Source organism: Phyllostomus hastatus, unplaced genomic scaffold, assembly GCF_019186645.2.
Source record: "Phyllostomus hastatus isolate PE091 unplaced genomic scaffold, TTU_PhHast_1.1 phas_scaffold_78, whole genome shotgun sequence".
Classification (NCBI taxonomy): Eukaryota; Metazoa; Chordata; class Mammalia; order Chiroptera; family Phyllostomidae; genus Phyllostomus; species Phyllostomus hastatus.
In genome coordinates, this window is record NW_025334041.1 from 115,779,316 (window position 1) to 115,799,142 (window position 19,827).

Genomic DNA, 19,827 nt, shown 5'->3' on the forward strand with positions numbered 1-19,827 from the left:
CTAAGTCACTTCATCAACAGACAAGTACAAAAAAGATATCTTACAGGGCAGTCTCCAGACATAAAATCATACCAGATTAAAGCTCAAAAACAAAAACAAGAAAATGGAATTATGAGATAAATCCAAATAGTTATCAAATATAAAAAAACTACAATAATTATAATAATGTATTATGGGAATTAAAATACACCTAAAGTTAAAGTATAAAATCACAATGTCATATAAATTAGAAAAAACAGGTGCAGGTTCAATCCCTGGTCAGGGAGCATACAGGAGGCAACCAACGGACGCTTCTCTTGCACACTGACGTTTCTCTCTCTCTCTCTGTCCCTCCCTTCCACTCTTTCTCTATCTCTCCCTTCTTCTCTCTAAAAATCAATAAACATAACCTCAAGTAAGAAAAATTTAAGTAATGTTCAAGTACAGTATTTGCACTGTATGGTAAAAACAACAAGCAGACTTCTAGATGTCAATTGTATGTCTATATAACAATCTCCGGGACAACTGCTAAAAATAGTAAAAACCAGAACAGACCAATAAAAATGTAGCCACCAAAATAATGAGAGAAAAAGATACATCTAGCAAGATGAGAAATACAATATATAAAAACACAGATTTAAATATAAATATATCAGTAATTACATTAAATGTAAATTAAATATCTCCATTGAAAGACAAAGTATTGGAATGGATTTAAAAAGGTAATTATATATTGCTTTTGAAAATATGTCTAAAATATAAAAAGACAATTAAAAGTTAAAAAAAAATACCTATGATACAAATAATGCAAAATAAAGGTGATGCTAACTACATAAATATCAAAAGAGCAATATTAGAAATAAAGAGGCAATTCATTACGATGAAGGATCCAATTCACAGGTAGAACCATACTAAATCTGTATCATAGTTTCAAACCATATGAAATAAAAAGTAATGAAACAAAAATAGACACATTTTAATACCCATCTTATGAGCTAAAAAAACAACAAAAAAACAAAAGCTAAAGTAATGAATACACAATTAGCAAACTTGTCCAAATGAATATGTAGAACATACTGTACAAGAAGTGCTAAATAAACGTTACTGTCAAGCATTCATGGAATATTTATAAAAGCTGACCCTCTACGATTCCTAATACATTTTGCAAGATGGATAACCAGAGTATTTCTTTCGACCCCACAGCAATTTAAATAGGAATCAATAACAAGATAACTAGAAATCCTTACATATTTGGAAATTAAGAAATACATTTCTATAACATTACTTACTAAAGTTTAATATATGACAACCCTATAAAACAGCAAATCAACTTTTACATTCATATCCAAGAGAATGTTACTACTGTTAGTAGGAACAGTACCACGATGGAACAACCCAAATGTTGATCAACAGCAAACAAAGCAATAGTGGATACATAAATTTTATTTTATTCATACAATAGAATCTTAAACAGCAGTGGAAAAGGACCAACTATCTACACATATGCAATGCTATTAGTGAATTTTACAACCATAACGATGAACAGAAGACCGATGAAGAACATATAAATTCAATTTTGTTTTACAGACCCTACTAAACCAGTGCTGAGGAATGCAAAATTAACTGGTTATACTAAGAAACAAACAAAAACCAAGAAATGATTACTGGAAAAGTTAGGACAATGTTTACCTTTTGGAGAGAGTGAGAGACAAAAAGTGGAAGGAGGCATAAAGACACCCTTTATAGTCTTGGAAATATTACTGTTTGACTTGGTGGTCAGATGAACAGTATGTGTTGTGATAAACTGCCAGACTGATAAAACTGTTTTCTGCACTTTTCTGTATGTTCATTATATTTCACAATCAACATATTTCTCAAAAAAAAAAAAAAAAAAGTAAACAGGAAGCTGAGAGATCATGGTCATCTTCTAGCACCTCAGCATAACGTTGAACAGAAAGCACGACACGGCCCTAACATTTAATAAAAATCCCTCTGCTAGTGGTATTCTCGACCTGCATGGAACACAGAGGTGATTCCTTGGAAAGGCATGGACTGCCTGTAGAAAGACAAAAACTGGCTCCATAGTTTCCTCTGCAGGAGAGAAAATGGTGGGCAATGTGAAGGAACACTTTTCTTTTTCAACCCTATTCTTTTATCTGTTTTAATTTTTTAAACTTCTGAAAGCCATTCCTTATTCAAACACATAATTTTTTTAAACAAAAATCTTGGATATTTAACTTTATAATAGTCCCAAGAGAGAGTCTAATTTATAACTAAAGAATCTCTAAAAGTTCAGTTTCTTGTCAGGGCATGTCTGTTCCAGTATAAACATGTAAGTTTCCAAAATGACTCTAATAGTCAAAAACAAAAACAAAAACAAATGAAGTTTAACCCTTCTGGCATCTCCATGCAAAAGAAACATTATAATTTAATTTAAATTGAAACAGTCATCATAACTACGTAAGCCATGAATTTCACTAAGTGGTTATTTCCACCATTGGAAAATATGTTGATTCTGAATAAAAAGGCACTCAAATAAAGAACTATTAAGTTCTGGTTAAAATTCCGAAGCTAAGGACAAGTTTACCTTTTTCATGATTTCTTATGCAAACTGTCTTTTACCTCTGTTTAAGTGTTGGAGAAAATAAAAGACAAACATACAAAATGAACTTTCTATTAATTAATCATTTAAAACATCAACAATATGACTTATTCAACACACTCAAGTACTGGTTCATAAATCTGAAGTTGCTTTAAACTAGCTGAAAAAAGAGGATACCCTCTTTATTCATCTCACCCTTCTCAAAGAAACTGTGCCAAATATACTCTGAACTCCAGCTGAAAGAAAGAGAACAGTATGGCACACACAAGACTGGCCATCAACTGGTGTTACTGAAGCTGGGTCTAGGAAACACAGATTATTGGACTCTTCTTCCTCTTATCTCTACTTCCATTATGTTTAATATTTTTCCAATTAAAAGGCTTCTAAAAATGCCTACACATAAAAACAAAAAGATTTAAAATAGTGTACTAGACAGTAAGAAAAGATCCTATGAATAGACTTAAGAATATAAAACTACTTGGGATTTTCCCCCCAAATGCCCGTCCTATCAATAGGTGTATACTTATCATGACAGTAAAGGAACTTACATATACTGTACTACAGACAGGTGTGTGAATACTTACGTAATAAAAAGACTTGTACAATAAAAGAATGTATATAATAAAAAGAGGTATATACCAGTAAACGTACTTGCATCATCCCTTTCTATTCTGGTCCCATCACTCGTTGACACACAAGTGAAGTGCAGGGGTTCAACTTCGAGAAGTCCAGTGAGAGACGTGAAGCTACCCTCAGCAGCTGTGCAGCTACTGACCTTTCCATTGCCTGACAGAGAAAAGAGACAAGTTTTATAAGACTTGAAGTGGCAGCAGGCATATTGAGAATTACAGCGCTACTCCAGTTTTAAGTAGAGAAAATGTATAAACAAAAGCATAACTATCACCCAGTGCTTAAACAATGGGCACACGACTCAGAAAACTCACAAATAGGAGACATTGGTTTCCCTGCTACAAAAATAGACTTGCATAAAAACAACTCAGTGGCCATTCTCATTAACAAGGAACAGTAACAAGTGATTCAGATTTTAAATAAGGAAAAAATAATAAACCATCTGCTTACAACAGCTATTGCCCAATCTGTTAAGTATACATCAAGTCAGAATATATTCTACAACATCAATTGTATACATGTGACACTAAATAAAAACTAAAGAAATACTCCAAAGTATAAACAAGATTTATCTGTAAATGTCTTTTGTATTTTGTAGATTGTCAAATTTGTACAGAATGAGCATACTACTTGATAATCATACAAATAGTCTGTTAGAATATATAACAGTAAAAAAAAAAGTCAACATGGTCACAACTATGTGAACAATAAGAGCTCAGCAGTAAAACCACAGCAAAACTGGATGGGCAAACACAAAAGAATTAAGTGTATATGTGGTATGGGGGGGCAGTTATTTTTAGTACTTGCCAATTTTCTGGAGTTGGCACTACTTTAAACAGAATTAACAGCCAAAGTAAAACAGAAGCTCAAGATGAAAATAAGGAGCCAGAAAAATTGTTATCAACAACTGAAGGATTAAATTAAAAGTATGATTAAACTGCCATAACCCTGTCTTCCAATCTCTCATTGACACCCAGCATAGGGCTTGACACGTGTTAAATTATTTAATGACCACTTAATATAAAATGTGTGACATGCAAGAGTTAAAAGGACAGGTCTCAGTCCTCATGAAAAACATATTCTATGCTAGAGGTTAGTAAGCATTAAACTAGTTACACTACTGAACTTTCTTTTTTAAAGTGTTCTGTTTTACTCAAGAGATATTCAAAGGACTATTAAAGGGAAAGCAGTCTAGGTCAAGGAATAGTAAAATACTCCCACGATGAGGTGATGAGACCAGTGGGGAAAGGAGAGATTTTTCCATATGTATTCCACTGAGGCGGGAAAACCAGGCAGAAGAAACAACATGCTGAAATCCCACCACTAGGAAGGAACATGGCACTGCAGGAACAATGTGGCTGGAGGAATATTTTTCAGTACTAACATTATTTTTCAATATCTTTAAAATAATTAAGAATTCTGCCCTGGCTGGCGTGGCTCAGTGGATTAAGTGCTGGCATACAAGCCAAAAGGTCGCCAGTTCAATTCCCAGTCAGGGCACACACCTGGGACGCAAGCCAGGTCCCCAGCAGAGGGCGCGTGAGAAGCAACCACACATTGATGTTTTGCTCCCTCTCCTTCCCTTACCCTCTCTCTAAAAATTAAATAAATTCTTTAAAAAAAAAATAAGAATCCTAAATAGCTTTCATGTTGTTTGTATATACTATATTGATACTTATAACAGAAATTTGAAAATACTAATTCATTTAACAGTAATAAACTCAATAGATATAAAAATAGCATGCTTTGATGAAAAATAACTGTCTACTAAAACGAAAATAACTTAATAGGAAGAGTGACAATGTTTTACATTTTATAAATCTTTTTCAAATCTGACTTATTAGAGGGTAGCTGGATTTTCCTGCCTCTGCATTCAATGTGTTGCGGTATGTTGTTTTTGTAGAAGTGTACAAAGAAAATCCAACCTAACACAATGTGTAGTTGAAAAAGGAAGGAGATTTTAATAAACAGCCTTATATATTAAAAAACTTGAGAAGTAGTAGGTTTTAAAAAGATTAGTTGCCAAGTGATACTGATATATGATCAGCGAACTTCTCAAGCTCTACTGCACTAAGATGAATTGGCCTATCCTATACTTTTAAATAATCTTTCACCCATTACTTGGAAAATACTGGTTCACCACTATATACAGATCTTCCAGATGTTATCAGATTTTGATTATATAATACCAAAAAATGACACTCACTAATCATCATAACCCATCAGAATAAAAGGCTTTATATGTTGGGAAAGTTCACTGTGAAGGAGACACATTTTCCAAAATTCTAATTCTGCTTAAAAGCTCTTTAAAAAAAAAAAAAGCCTCACCTGAGGACATGTTCACTAATGTTTTAGACAGGAAGGAGGAGAAGGGGGAGAAGGAGAGCTGAGAGGGAAAAGGCAAGGGAGGAGGGGAGAGAGAGAGATAGAGGGAGAAAGGGGGGGAGAAAGAGAGAGAGAGAAATAGATACATAGATATGAGAAACACCAATCAGCTGCCTCCCATATGCACATGCACCCCCAAACAGGGATCAAACCTTCAACAAACGAAGCTCTAACCAAATAAGCCACCAGGCCAGAGCTAAAGGCTCTACTTTTCACACTGGCCACAATTACTATCATTTGGATGGATAGTGATAGGCTTTTTCTATAAATCTGTGGGGAAATACCTGCCAAATAACCAAGTCTGAATAAACATATTTTACAAATTAAAATGGTACTCCATGATAGAAAAATTAGCTCAGCTTGTAACTCAAACAGCTACATCAGTGTGTTTCCTTGCAACAGCCAAGGTTCTCCAGTGTGCAGCAGAAGTGCTTCATGCACACTTTCCACCTCACCGTGAAATAGTTAAAAGATGAGTACTCATGGGTTCAAAATTAAATAAAATTAACAATTTTTACTGCTTCATCAAAGACATTTATAAGTAAAAGTGAAACTGGCATAATATTTTTTTTACTTCCTCATTGAATTTATTGGGGTGGCATTGGTTAATAAAATTATATAGGTTTTGGATGTACAACTCTATAATATATCACCTGTATATTGCATTGCGTGTTCAACACCCCAAGTCAGGTCTCCTTCCAGCACCATTTATCCCTAGTATACCTTCTTCTACCTCTTCCCACTCGCCTTTCCCTCTGGTAGTCACCACACTGATAACTGTGTCTAGAAACTGGCATATGTTTTATAGCAAGCACCTAGTGAAGAACATCATGCTTTTGCATAATTAGCACAAATGTCAATGGAGTGAAAAAAGCAGTAACATCGTTCTATCACGAAAACAGGTGACCCACAGACTCCATGAAAGAATACCAAGAACCTTGAGGAGGTTAATGGATCACAGTGGCAAGGGGGAGAGAGCCAGATCACACAAGACTTTGCACTACAGAGTAATGGGAAGACATGAAAAATATTTTAAGTAGAGAGGTAAAGTGATCAGGTGTGCATCAAAAAATAATCATACTCATTGAGATATGGAGAATGTACTGAAGTGAGGCAAGAACAGATACAGAAAGACCAATCAGAAAACTATGACTGTACCCCAGGTTCAAGATAACAGCTATGGCTTGATCTGTCTTCCCGTGATCACTGGAGGTAAGAGAGTAGGCAGATGTGAATTATACCCTGATGGAAAAACAGACAGGACCTGGTGACAGCCTCAATGTGGGGGATGAGAAAGACAGAGGTATCAAGGATGACATTCAGATCTGTTCTGTGCCATTGATGCCATTAGCTAAGAAAAGGAACACTGCAGAACTAATGGTGAGGAATAAGATGATGAGACATTCATATGGAGATATATTATGATATCTAAGTTCTCTTCTCCTGGGTCTTTTATACTGAGTGTGGCGACTCGTACATGTTTAACTCTCTGGCTAGGCCTGAGCTCTATGGTCTTTTCCTTAAACTCTCTCCATGATGGATTTCTCATTCTCTGTTCAGGTAAACAGAAGCCATTTATATATCTAGTTCTAACCTATCCTCTAAGTTTCAATCATAAATTAATGTGTCACTTGGATAGAGGCAGACTGGCATGAAGTAATCAGAGCCCAAAGCATCAAAAAGAGGCATACACCCAAGGCAGTGTAAGTCATTTAAAAAAGCAAGTAACAGGCCGGTAAGTGTAATGGGATCTCTTTCATTAAAATTGTTCAAATGTGTATTGCAAACAAATTTGAATGGCTAGACATCCTATTTACAATAGTAACCTAAAAGGGTGGAGAGGTTGGAGTTGAGAAATCTTGTATTTGATTTCATTATTTCTATATTTTATTTTTCTTGTACTTTTTTCACAATTCTTAGTTCACATTACAATGACCAGAACTGAGACTAATTCCAAAAACTTACTTATATTTAAGATGGTAGTTACCTTAATATGTTTAAAAATAAATTTTCTAACATTTTGGTTTACTAGCAACATCTTCAGTAAGTTCAGCAAAAAAAAAGGAAATAAACAATAAAATGGCCATGTTCTACCTAACAGAATGAGATAAATGCCAAATTTGATCACCTGAAAAGATTATACAAAGCTATATATTCAATCCTAAAAGCATATTCTTCAGAAATTTATACAAGAACACATGTAATGCTTTATAGAACACATATAACGGTGTATACAGTTTACCTCAGGAGACTGTAATAGTAGATGTAGAAAATTATTTTTATTTCTGCATCTTTGCTTATTATACAATAAATATATATTAATTTTATTTTTTGAAATATGAAATATGTGCTTTGATTTTATGAATAGCAAAAGCACAACAAATGAAAGTTAAAAGATTACAACAAATAATCAAATTATAGATAGTCTCTTGTGAGGAGTAAAGTTACACTGACATGCAATGAAACAAAAAACAAATTCACAACTCTTTCAAAAACAACCTTGATATTTGAGAAAGGAGGGAGATTAAGAAATAAAGGCAAACAGTTTAATGATTCACACATGTTACATTCTAAATTTTAGTTTTTAAAGATAAAATAGAGTAACTACAATCTATTAAGTCAATGGTAGCTTAAATCCAAAATATGAAATTCAGAAGAAATTTCTTTAATAAAAGAAGTTACTACCTGAAAGGACATCCGATAAGTCAATTTCATCTGACTGAACACCAATGCTGCTGTTGTATACATTTTTACAAGAAGAGCCACTCATCTCTAAGTCAAAGAGGACTGGATCAAATGGTGAGCTATATAATCCATATCTGAAAAATAAAATAATGTCCTAACAATTTTCCTGTCAGCCATCTAATTAACAAATTATCTATTTACTTACTTTTAAGAGGAGATGCTAACCAGATTTAACCCATTAAATTCAGTGAATCTCAACTGTGTTCCCTATAAACCTATACTCAAAAGACTTGGTCCATAGACTCAACAAATGATGATTCCAATAAGCTGGTAGCTAATGAACCCAGACCGAATCTTCATCTGCAGACAGAAGCATGTTGGAGATGTGAGGCAGCCCTCCCTCACCTCAGTCACTGTGTTACTAAGCAGAAAGTACAAACACTTTGAGTAAAATCGCACCAAAATAAAGATCTCCAATTTAAAAGATTACAAAACCATTATGTTAATAAAAGAATGTTCTACTTCAAACACTGACCATAAGGCAAGAACTCTACTTCGTATTTCATTATCCTTAAGTTTTTAAGTTTTTTGATAACCAACAGATAAAGAATACTAGTTAATGGGCTATAAGTGACTTACATAAATCTACCTACAAAGTTTAACAACAGAAAAACAAATTACTTTAAATAATACTTCCATTAGCTAGATATAGAGCTTTCAAGTATTTTAATACAATTAGCCCTATGAATAACAATCTTCAGTTCTTAGGGAATTATTTCAGGAAAAAAAGGGAGGGAGAAAATCTTAGGCTAATATCATTTGGAAAAAGGTTAAGCATAAATTAAATATATTTTTGTAAGAAAGATAGTTTTTAAGCAAATACATACAACACTACTGTGCAAAGGAGGCATCGTTTCCAAAAAGGCCATTAGTCATCACACATATTAAAATACCTTGTCTGAAGTAGAGCCTCCATTGGTGTCAGCCTGTCCTGCAACTGCCTGGACACAGCCGTGAGCAAAGACGCACAGGCTGTGCTACACCCAGCCAGATCTTCGTCTTTAACGTAGTTCAGCAAGACAAAATACCAATAGACAGAGCCTGAAAACAGCAACACAAATCAGTGTTTGTTTTCCTCATTTTTTTCTAACAAAGAAAACTTCAGATTATGTATTTATTAGTGGGTCCCCTTCTCCTAAAAAAGACGTTCTTACAACTTGCAATTACGAAGAAGAACCAACTTGCTTAGATGACTCTAAGACAACACGACACTAACAAAGAGTTCCAAACACATGCTCTGAGAAGTGTATCAGGCTGCCTAGTCCTTTAGGTTTTCAATGACCTGAGATGACCTTAAGGGACATTATAGAATGGTTAGAATATTAGGAAGACTGCAGGGCCTCCAAGCCATGGATATTCTGAAACAGTTTCTCTGCACTAAAATTTGCAGAAACAATGGATGGCAGTGGCAGAACTACAAATAACACACCTTAGCAAGTGAATGGAATATATTTTATAATGCCAGTTACATGCAGAGCAACAAGGCTTAACAGATGATCATGACGATGTATTTTAAGACTTTTATAAAACTTGAGATAAAAGAGTACACACCAAAATTTAAGCATCTTACCTCTAAGACTATTGTCAACAAACCATTTTAAACACAGAAGACTATTAAAATGGTGAACCAAGTCCAAAACATCCTATTCTGTATAACATAGAGTGAAGAGTTTTATCCACTGTATGTTCAAGGTAAATATAAAACAGGCTCTTCATCTAAATTAACATATTGATAAAATACCCATTTACCAACTTTGAGAAAGCTTTTTTCTAGTATACTGAAAAGATCAAACCCTTGTGAAATGTATTTTTCCCAGGTTGAATGGGTTGGTTATATATAAAACAAGACAGTGAGAAATGTCCACAAAAAAGATAGTTTTAGGTTTAAAAGAGCAAATCAGTATCCCTTCACAGTAACAACGTGAAACAGCAAAAGACATTTTTTAAATCTTCACTAACACACACACACACACACACACACACACACACACACACACACACACAGTACGTTAAAAGATTGCTTTCTCAATTCCTACTTGATAACTACGTTCATTCTTGACTGACATTTCCACACTCTCCGGGTGCTGGAAAAAAACACTGGCCACTCTGAGAGAATTCCAGCTGGCCATAGTCCCCGCCAATCACACACACACTACATATATGGACCATTTTACTTCTTTATGTCATCTCTCTGGTCATTGCTGGCATTTCAGTTTGTGATACCTGATCTATAGTCATTAAACAGCCAAACAACACAATAATTTTAATGAAATACAGAAAATATATAAATTAAGATGAGTTGGCAATCATACTTAACTCTCTCACTTTTTCCTAGCAATAAACTGAACAGAGTACCTCCCTACCCAATCAAAATGCAATCCCTTAAAAAAGGTAAGCTGCAGAAAAAATGGGGACTAACAGAGGAAAAAGTTACTAAATAATCCTAGATACACTGTGAAACATTTCTAGGACTACAGTTATTAGTGAGTAAACTAATTTCACATACCACCAGTTGCAGCTGCAGGTAAAAATGACATATTGTCAAGTAAAGCCTTCAATAGGACAGATCCAAATCCTGGCTGGCATGGGTCACATCTGCCATTACTGAAAAATTTTTTAAAGGAAATTTAAATACATTGATAATCAAGGTCCAAATTCAACCAACACATGATGCAGTTATTTTAAAAATCTTCAAAATGTATTACTACTGGTCTCAAGAAAATTCTTCCTTAAAGCCCTATAGACATGCAAAAAGACAGTAGAAACTAATTATACCAAGGGTCTTTACAAACGTTTTCTTATGTATTAAACCATTCTTTTTACCAAAAGGGGCAGACAAGCAGATACAGTCAATACTGACTGTTAGCTTTTAAAAACTTCATAGATAGTTTGAGTCTCAAGGTGTAGAGAAAGTGACTTGGCCAATATTATAAATAAGCCTGGTAAGACTGTCACATAACACAGAACAAGGCCTCAGGTGAAGGATCCAAAGACAACTAGAAAGAAAAGGAGTGGAGCTGGAAAAAGAGTTCCCCTTCCATATTCCCTCAACTGCTTTTAATAGACAGAGAAGCCTATTTAGTAATAGATTTATTTAACATGACATTTACCCCTAAGAACCCAAAATCCTTACTTAGAATCTCAAAAGCCTACACAGTATAGTTCCAAATTAAAAAAACACCAACCTAATGCACAAGGCTAGAAATCGGGCACACTTATGGGCTATGCTTCGTCCTGCCTCAAAGAAGCAAACACGTACAATATCGGAAAGACATTTTCGTGTTTTTGAAAGCAGGCTCTCATTCCCTTCCTTCGAGCTGCAAAACAAAAGCAGATATTTGAACTTCCAGTCATAACATCCAAAGGGCAATCATCAGTGGTAAGTAAAATCTTAAGTATCAACCTTCCAGGTCCATTGGAATGTACTCCTGCTAACCAACAAAGAGTATCCAATACAAGGCTCTGGGCATGCTCTGTGATCTGGCCGTCATCTGCTTTCCTACAAAGGGTGTTAAGAAGCTTCTCATGGAATTCTGAAAACTGTAACATGGCACATCGTTGCACTCTACAAAATAGAAAATATAAGTACATTAACAACCAAAATGAAACAGACTTCATGAGGATTACAATTTTTTTAAGAATTTTTGAAAATTAAATATTGTAATGAAATATTGGTCTCTGAATTTCATGTTATGGTATTAAAAGACTTAAAATAGTACATATGCAGTATTTGGCTTGTATAAAGTTTTAAAAGAAATGAAGTTTTAATAATGTATCATATGCTGACCAAGAGTAAGTAAAACTTCAAATTACTGTATTTCTTTCCTCATGCTACAAATATTGCATTCCCGGCATATGCCCAGTAGTGCACATGCACCAGGGTTAAACCAATGAAGTAAAAAGACAATTCATCTCTCACAGAACTCAGTGAGATGACAAATTCTTAATAAGAGAAACAGAAATTAAAAAAAATTCTAGTAAAAGTTAAGGTAATATTGTGTGTTGGGTATGTTTATTTCAATTCTTCCTTTCTATGTACTTTTACTACTGTAAGAATAACAGGAGAAGGAAATGAGGGTACCTTTCCTTAGAAATGGAAGTTTTCTTGAATCTCCGAATTGTGACTGAGACTTCCTGAAGTAAGTCACAGCCCCGGAGGTTTTCAGATTTACGGGCGCCACTTGCATTTTCATTCTTCACATTTGATGATTTCTCCTAAATATACAAAAATAAATAATTGAATAAACAAATGATACCGAAAAGTGTTTACTATTAAAATTTTCAAATAAAGGACAAAAATTATGAATATTAAGACATACATCTCACTTTAAAATGATAGCTGTCACCTTACACTCAGTAAATGACTGTAAATTTCCCCCAGAATTATAATAGAAGAAAAAACCCACAATTATTAAAGTTAATAACTCAACCACTGAAGACTACAAATCCAATGTCCTGAGTCCAAGTCCCAGCTACAGCACACAGGAGCTATGACATATGCCAGCTTCCCAATCTCTAAAGTGTACTCACTTTCTACATAAAAAATGGAGATAACAGTAGCACCTGCTCTGCCTCTCTCAGTTATTTTGATAATTCAGAAATCAGATAAAGTACACAGAAGCCCTTGAAAAATGAGAAGACTTGTGTTAATATAAGATGATTGGTATTACTGATACTGCTATTGTTGCCTATGAATAATGATGACAGACAAACAAAACCTCCAGACCTCAGGAAAATTCAACACCAGACAATGATGCAGACAGAGACTGCATGGTACAAGCTAGCCGCAGAAAATCAACCATGAAAATTATGATTTATCTCCAAATCACTTCCCATCTCCTCTTCCTGCATACTCCCAAATGTTTACCCCCCAAAAAGTGGTGAGTTGCCAGTAACAAGCACAAACACAAACCCTAACACCTAAGAAAAAAGTATTATGACCTAAAATAATTATAAAGGGAAAAACTTGCTAACAATTATTCCCTAATGAATTTACCTTATGTTACATAGTTTGTTTAAAGTTAATTCAAAATATTTTCTTTTGGATATTTTTTAAGTCACTATAAAGAAAAAATACAAAGAAACCAACTGTCCACTGAAAAAAAAAAAAAGGTCACACTTCATTCAACAGTGTGTCAAATCTCATCTACAATGTTTAAAATAGAACTGTTATACTTCAAAATAACACTGTTTCATACCTTGCCTGCTGCAACTTTTGCCAAGAGTGAAGCAAGTGAGTAACCCTTGTTACTCTGGTGCTTCAGGGATGGAAGTCTTACTACAGGGCGCATGCCACCGTTGCAGATCTCATCTGTTCCCCTTTCATTCACTGCCTTGACATGGATCAAAAACGAACGGTATTTTCCTCCTGCCATACCTAGGAGAGCAACGTAGAATGGGATAAATAAGTGAATCACCAAAAGAGCAACCTGTTTTCTCATTTTTACAGAGCAAGTTAAAGAACTCAACAAAAAGAAAAGCACACCTGTTTAGAATTTTTTCAAATAATACTTTTTGAGAATAATATAGTTGAGTACCTTCATATGTTGGTAGCAAAAAAACAAAAAGCATAGGAGTCACATGAATAGCATCAGAGAAAATCTTGACCGTTATAAACATTTAGCATGTTTCCTCCAACAAAGGTACTCATCTTAATAATATAAATCTTATTGTGAACCACAGAAAAACACAAAGAAAAAACTTTCATTTAAGGCACCATGTATACATGTATCCACCCAGTCTTTTTCTGTATCCACGTACACATACAAAGAATCACTATAGTATTAACAGTTGAAAAAGCAAAGGCTCTGGAGCCACTACCTGGGTTTGAATAATGACTCTACCATTTACAAGACATGTAACAAATTAACCTTTCTGTGGTTCAGTTCCTTCAAATGGAAAATGAGAAGAATAGTACCTAACTCAAAGGTAACGGAAACACTTATAACCGTGCATGGATCAAATTAATACACCAGGAAACCATCAGCCTAACGCTGCATCAACAGGTATTAAATCTTCCTGTGATTACAGTTGGTTGGGCATCGTCCCGCAAAGCAAAATGTCGCCCATTCGACTCCTGGTCAGGGCACGTGCCTGGGTTGTGGTTCGGTCCCCAGTTGGGGCACATATGGGAAGCAAATCAATGTTTCCCTTTCTTTCTTCCCCTCTTCCCCTTTCTCTAAAAATAAATAAATAAAAACTAAAAAAAAATATTCCTGGGATTACAAAAGCTACCTTTGTTGTTTTCACTGATCTGCATGCCTACTGCGCAAGCACTGCACTACGACCCTCTTCTTATTACTATGTTATTCTGACAAGATTCACCCTCTCAATCTTCTTTATCCAAATTTTTTGACACATATCATCCTTTTATTGTCCCATAAAAATTTAGCACTCATTTTCTCCAAAGATTTGGGGGGCGGGGAGGAATGTGATGAGAAAAATAATCACTCTCCGTACGTTCCAGGAAAATCAACACTTTAAAATCAGTCTTTTAAAATATGTGTCATGTAATTGCCTAATCCTCGATTTTGCCACTGATGGGAAAGGCAAACATGCCAGAACAGAACATGGTATCTGGTTAACTGGAAGAACTTTGTCATGTCACACTGGGTCACCCAGTGTTCACTTTACACTTTTTCAAAAAGCACCAAAACCTCCATGACAAAGAAAGTAGAATTAGAAATTTCACATAAAAGTACAATCATTTAAGAGAGGAAATGACCTTAGCTACCAGGAAACTCATGGAATTACTAATGAAAATCCCAAACAGTATCTTACTTTTTTAAGATCAGTTTCTTTTCATCTATTTTTATAATTGTAGCATTATTTATTCTGCTTTGGTAAAATATGTCACTTTACCTTTAACAAGTTTGGGACTTGTCAATGTCAGCATCCCAGCATGCCCTGATAGATCAAGGCCACTCGCAAGCCATACCGGCCCACACAAAATGTCTTCCTTATGATCTTCTAAAAATGGACATAATCTAATACCTAAAAGGGAAAATACACATTTTCTTTTAAATTAGTTGATAATTTTAAATGTAATATTTAATAAGCAAACACCCATCCCATTTACATGTAACACCACCACATGAAATACCATACTTTGAATGTGTTCAAGTAAAAATTCATTATCATGCTAAAGAACTATAATCAATTATCTGACATTTGATGTTTTCTATTCCCATTTTATTTATATTCACCTTTATTTTCAAAAAATAATAATAATAAAACCATGACACAATGTCAAATCCCAAGATATTGAAAAGCAAGAATGCAAGTATTAGTGCAGCAATGTTCACCAGATGAGCTGAAAGTTAAAGCACATTGCCAAAGCAGAACTACAGGTTATTTTTTAATCATGTTCTTAAAAATCAAGTTTTGCAAGCCATGAGGAAATCTCTGCCCAACATGATGCATTTGGTCACTACTCCTTTCACTGCCAGGGACAACACTCTGCAATTTAACTCACACTGTGGCTCCTCCACATCCATGTGCTGTGTTTCTTCACTCAGATCAACCAGGGACGGCTTCCCGTTTTGTTCCACGTCGATGTTAAGAGCTGGAGACAAAGGAAAGGTGATCTGCCTATCTACTGCTGTTTCTAGAGGATAAAAATATCAGTAAACTTAATTTTACTTAGTATCAATGATTTATGTGCCTAAAATTCTAAAATTTTCTGTTAAGGTGGGAACTGCTATATTTTCATCACAGATGCTATAAAATGGTTGTCAGTACAGGAAAAACTAGATTCAACTGATGATTGTTTCATACTCTAATCTCTCTTTTTAATGGTAGTAAAATATCCGCCTGAAGAAATAATTCGCTGGCACTGAACTAAAAGTTCTTATCCTAGGCTGCAGAGTATAAGCACCTGCAGACTTTCTAAAATACCAATGTCTAAGTCCTAAATCCAATGAAATCAGAATCTGTCATGTTCCATAAGGATACACAAAAACAAAAACATGCACGCACGCACACACACATACAAACACACACACATAGACAAACATACATACGTATTTTTGAAATAAGAAATTTTTCAACTTTCAATGTTTTTAACCCTCTGGGTAAAGTAGCCATTTTACTCTGAAATTATTCCTTGCCTTTTCAATTATTCCATGAAAGAGAAAACACTTAGAAGTAACATCTAATTCCCAAAATAAATTGCTAAATGTGTACAATCTACTTTAATAATTCAATATATCAAATTCTGAACTTGCAAGGAAGATAAATAAAGATGGGTATATTTCGGCATTACATGAGAGGGCTGGATTTCCTAGTAACCTTACAAGAGTATGGGACCTCCATAACAAAGTTCTTTTCCCAATCGTGTCTCTTCTTAGGAAGAGTAATGCATTAAGTCTAGTAAAGCCAAGAGTGATGCCAATTCACAATGGAACTAACTGCATTTCCCAAAAAAAGCATAATTAAATTACTTAAGTTTATGCAACTCTGAACAATACTGAGTTACTGAAAAGCTCTAAAATGTTCCCGGGATTAACTTACAGAAATAAAAACACCAAAAGTAGAGTGAGAAAATACTGTGGATGGGAAGGATAACACAGTAGGGCGCACAGGCAAACCTAGACAGCCAATTTGAAATTAGTTTTTTAAAGAAACCAAGTACAAGATTCTTCAAATACAAATTTTGATTCATTCTTACCATTAACTTTCCCTAAGCCTGGAGCTTTATTTTTCAGCAGTGTCACTTGTATCTGTGGAATATTGGTGATGTTTGAGTTCAAAACAAATTTGAAGTCCACATGTCCAACCATACAAGCTTTAGGTAGCACCAATTCAAATACATGCTCATCCCAGCTGTTGCTGTCAAATAAGGAAGGAAATGCTAAATAAAGCAAAAATCTTTCTTTAGCCATAACCACATTAGCATTGATATCATTTTTCACACTCTGATTTTTAGCCTTCAACAAAAACTTAATGCTTCTCAATGACAGGAGAGAAGATATGCAGCTCCCAACACAGAGGTTGAACTTAGGGCAGTAAGTTATCTTACCTTAGGAATTCCACCTGCCTTGGGACCCACACATTACAGTAAACCCTAGTTGCTTACAGTGTGGACTATTATGTTTGGGAATTATCTGTAGATTCCTGAGTCCCACCCTAAACCTATGAGTAGGGTCCCAGGAATCTGCATTTAAAATAAGAACTTATTATATTTCTTACACATGTCCATTCTAATTTAAATCCTATATACATCTATATATGCTGAAAAACAAACCAAAAAAATCTCCAAACCACACCCCTTCACTAAATTCCAAACTCATATCAAATGTCTACCAGACAATTCAAATTCATCATACACCCAAACTTAGTGATTACCCACTCTAATCTCAGTAAACAGAAATTCCACTTTTCAATGAGCTCAATTCGAAACCTTAAAGTCATCCATGGCTCTTCTCTCACACCAGATGTTCAATATGCCAGCACTTACTATTCCTTCTTACTGTTCCTTCCACATCCAAATTATACCCACTGCCTCCATCAACTGTCACCCCGGTCCTGGCTACCACCACCATTTCACACAGATTACCACAACAGTATCCAAAACCAGAACCCTTGCTTCCATCACTGCCCCTAACACGCACACACCACTCCTAATCCACCATCAACAAAGCAGTCTTACCAGATCCTTCTAATATACAAATTTTATCACATCACCCCTGTACTCAAAACCCTCTCACCCAGCATAAAAGTCTCACTGTGGCCTAAAGCGACATTCATGATCTGATTACTAGCTACGTTTTTAGGCCTCATATCCTACCACTCCTCCCTACATTCACTGCATTCCAACAAAACGGTCATCTTGCTCTTCCTGGAGTTCACAAAACATACTCTTCAGAATCTTTGCACTTGCTATTGCCTCCACATTCACGTTCTCATGGAAGCCTTTCCTAGGCCCCTTATATTAAAAATATCATACACAGAGCCCTGGCTGCGTAGCTCAGTGGATTGAGCGCGGGCTGCGAACCAAAGCATCGCAGGTTCAATTCCCAGTCAGGGCACATGCCTGGCTTGCAGGCCACGGCCCCCAGCAACCACACATTGATGTTTTTTTCTCTCTCTCTTTCTCCCTCCCTTTCCTCTCTAAAAATAAATAAATAAAATCTTAAAAAAATATATCACACACATTCCTAGCTCATTCTCACACATAGGTACACACCCAACAACTCTTTAACCATACTGTTTTAATACATGTCAACAGCTTCTACGACAATATGGTGCAGTAGCTATCCACTTACTATCTGTCTACCCCCACTACAACGTAAATTTCATCAGAGTTGTACTGTCAGAGCCTACTAAAGTGCCTGCACAAAATGAGTATTTGAATACCTGTTACATTCTCTTGCGCTCTCAGCTCTCATGTTAATGGCAGTCAGCGGCTGCTTAGTGAGATGCAGATAATCGCTGCCCATGCCAGGAAAGTCTCAGAACCTCCACCTTCCCACTCACTACCAGTGCTCACCAGCATGTCCTTGGTACCACCAATCTGCTCCCAGGCCAGCTGGCCCCAGGGCAGGAGAAGTGAGGAGGGGGAACCAACCTTTCTGGCAACACATACATCCAGCAGACCAAGCCCTCACCTTGGAGCACATGATCTACCTGCAATCTATTATCAATCACACCTTCGGTACAAAGGGCAGCTTTTCACACCTTCGGTATGAAAAGGACAGCTCTGTTGCAGCCAGATTTCTACACATGACGGAGAAATGTGGTAAAACTGGAATGAGGAGGACTGTAGAAGGGGTTCTGATTGTACATGAGCACCGGCTACCCCATGTGTCCCTGTTACAGCTGGGAACGACTTTCTTCAAAGTCTGCCTGGTGGTGAGCTTAACCGATGAGAAGATAACCCACAAGAAGATAACCCATGAGAAGGTCAAGTTGAAGGACTAAAACCCTTAATGACAGAGATACTAAGTCATCAAGATAGAGTTCTCAAGACTGGGTCCTTCATGACTGCACTGGTAACTGGTACAGACCAAATTTTGAATCTCCTCAGTATTTATACACTCCTGCACACATTACAAAACCAAAGGAACAGAAATTTATTTCGTTTCAAATTCAAGAGAAAACCTTGCTTTCCCTAAAGATGACAAGCTGGCTGCCAAACCACTGTTTGAATTGTCTGGCAATGCAGCATGGTGCAGACCTGCCAGTTCTATTTCGCCTCCCTCGGCTCCTGAGCAGGCTCCGTCTTACCCGGAACTGCAGTCCCCACGGTGGAGGAGGAAAGCGCCTCCATGCACACAGTGAACACAGTGCAGGAGAAACGTGGCAGAACAGGGTTTTTTGGTTTTCTTTCTTTCCCAATTCCTAAAATGGCACCTGCTTTCAATTGTTTCAATACAGTTAATATGAAAAACTACAGACTGGTGTAAACGAATGTGATGTTTAATTTGCTTTTGTTTCTACTGACACATTTTTGTACAACATAAAGAAAGTGGACTTCTTTCTATTTG

General features: G+C 35.8%; 1 protein-coding gene and 1 pseudogene across 8 annotated transcripts in view; one reads left to right on the top strand and one right to left on the bottom strand.

Annotated features, from left to right (window-relative positions):
• Positions 1–19,827, bottom strand: part of BIRC6 (baculoviral IAP repeat containing 6) — a 199,318-nt gene that overhangs the window by 116,419 nt on the left and 63,072 nt on the right. For 4 of the 8 annotated variants that reach the window (XM_045827788.1, XM_045827784.1, XM_045827787.1 and 1 more), the window contains exons 13-23: positions 17,010–17,170; positions 15,816–15,947; positions 15,203–15,334; positions 13,540–13,718; positions 12,423–12,556; positions 11,745–11,906; positions 11,527–11,658; positions 10,848–10,945; positions 9,235–9,382; positions 8,282–8,415; positions 3,221–3,367 (exon numbers count right to left, since the gene is read on the bottom strand). In XM_045827788.1, coding sequence (XP_045683744.1) covers positions 3,221–3,367; positions 8,282–8,415; positions 9,235–9,382; positions 10,848–10,945; positions 11,527–11,658; positions 11,745–11,906; positions 12,423–12,556; positions 13,540–13,718; positions 15,203–15,334; positions 15,816–15,947; positions 17,010–17,170 — 1,559 coding nt within the window. The remainder of the gene's footprint in view (positions 1–3,220; positions 3,368–8,281; positions 8,416–9,234; positions 9,383–10,847; positions 10,946–11,526; positions 11,659–11,744; positions 11,907–12,422; positions 12,557–13,539; positions 13,719–15,202; positions 15,335–15,815; positions 15,948–17,009; positions 17,171–19,827) is intronic. The other 4 variants (XM_045827789.1, XM_045827783.1, XM_045827786.1 and 1 more) reach the window with 3 other exon arrangements.
• On the top strand, positions 18,900–19,621 carry LOC123812137 (annotated as a pseudogene).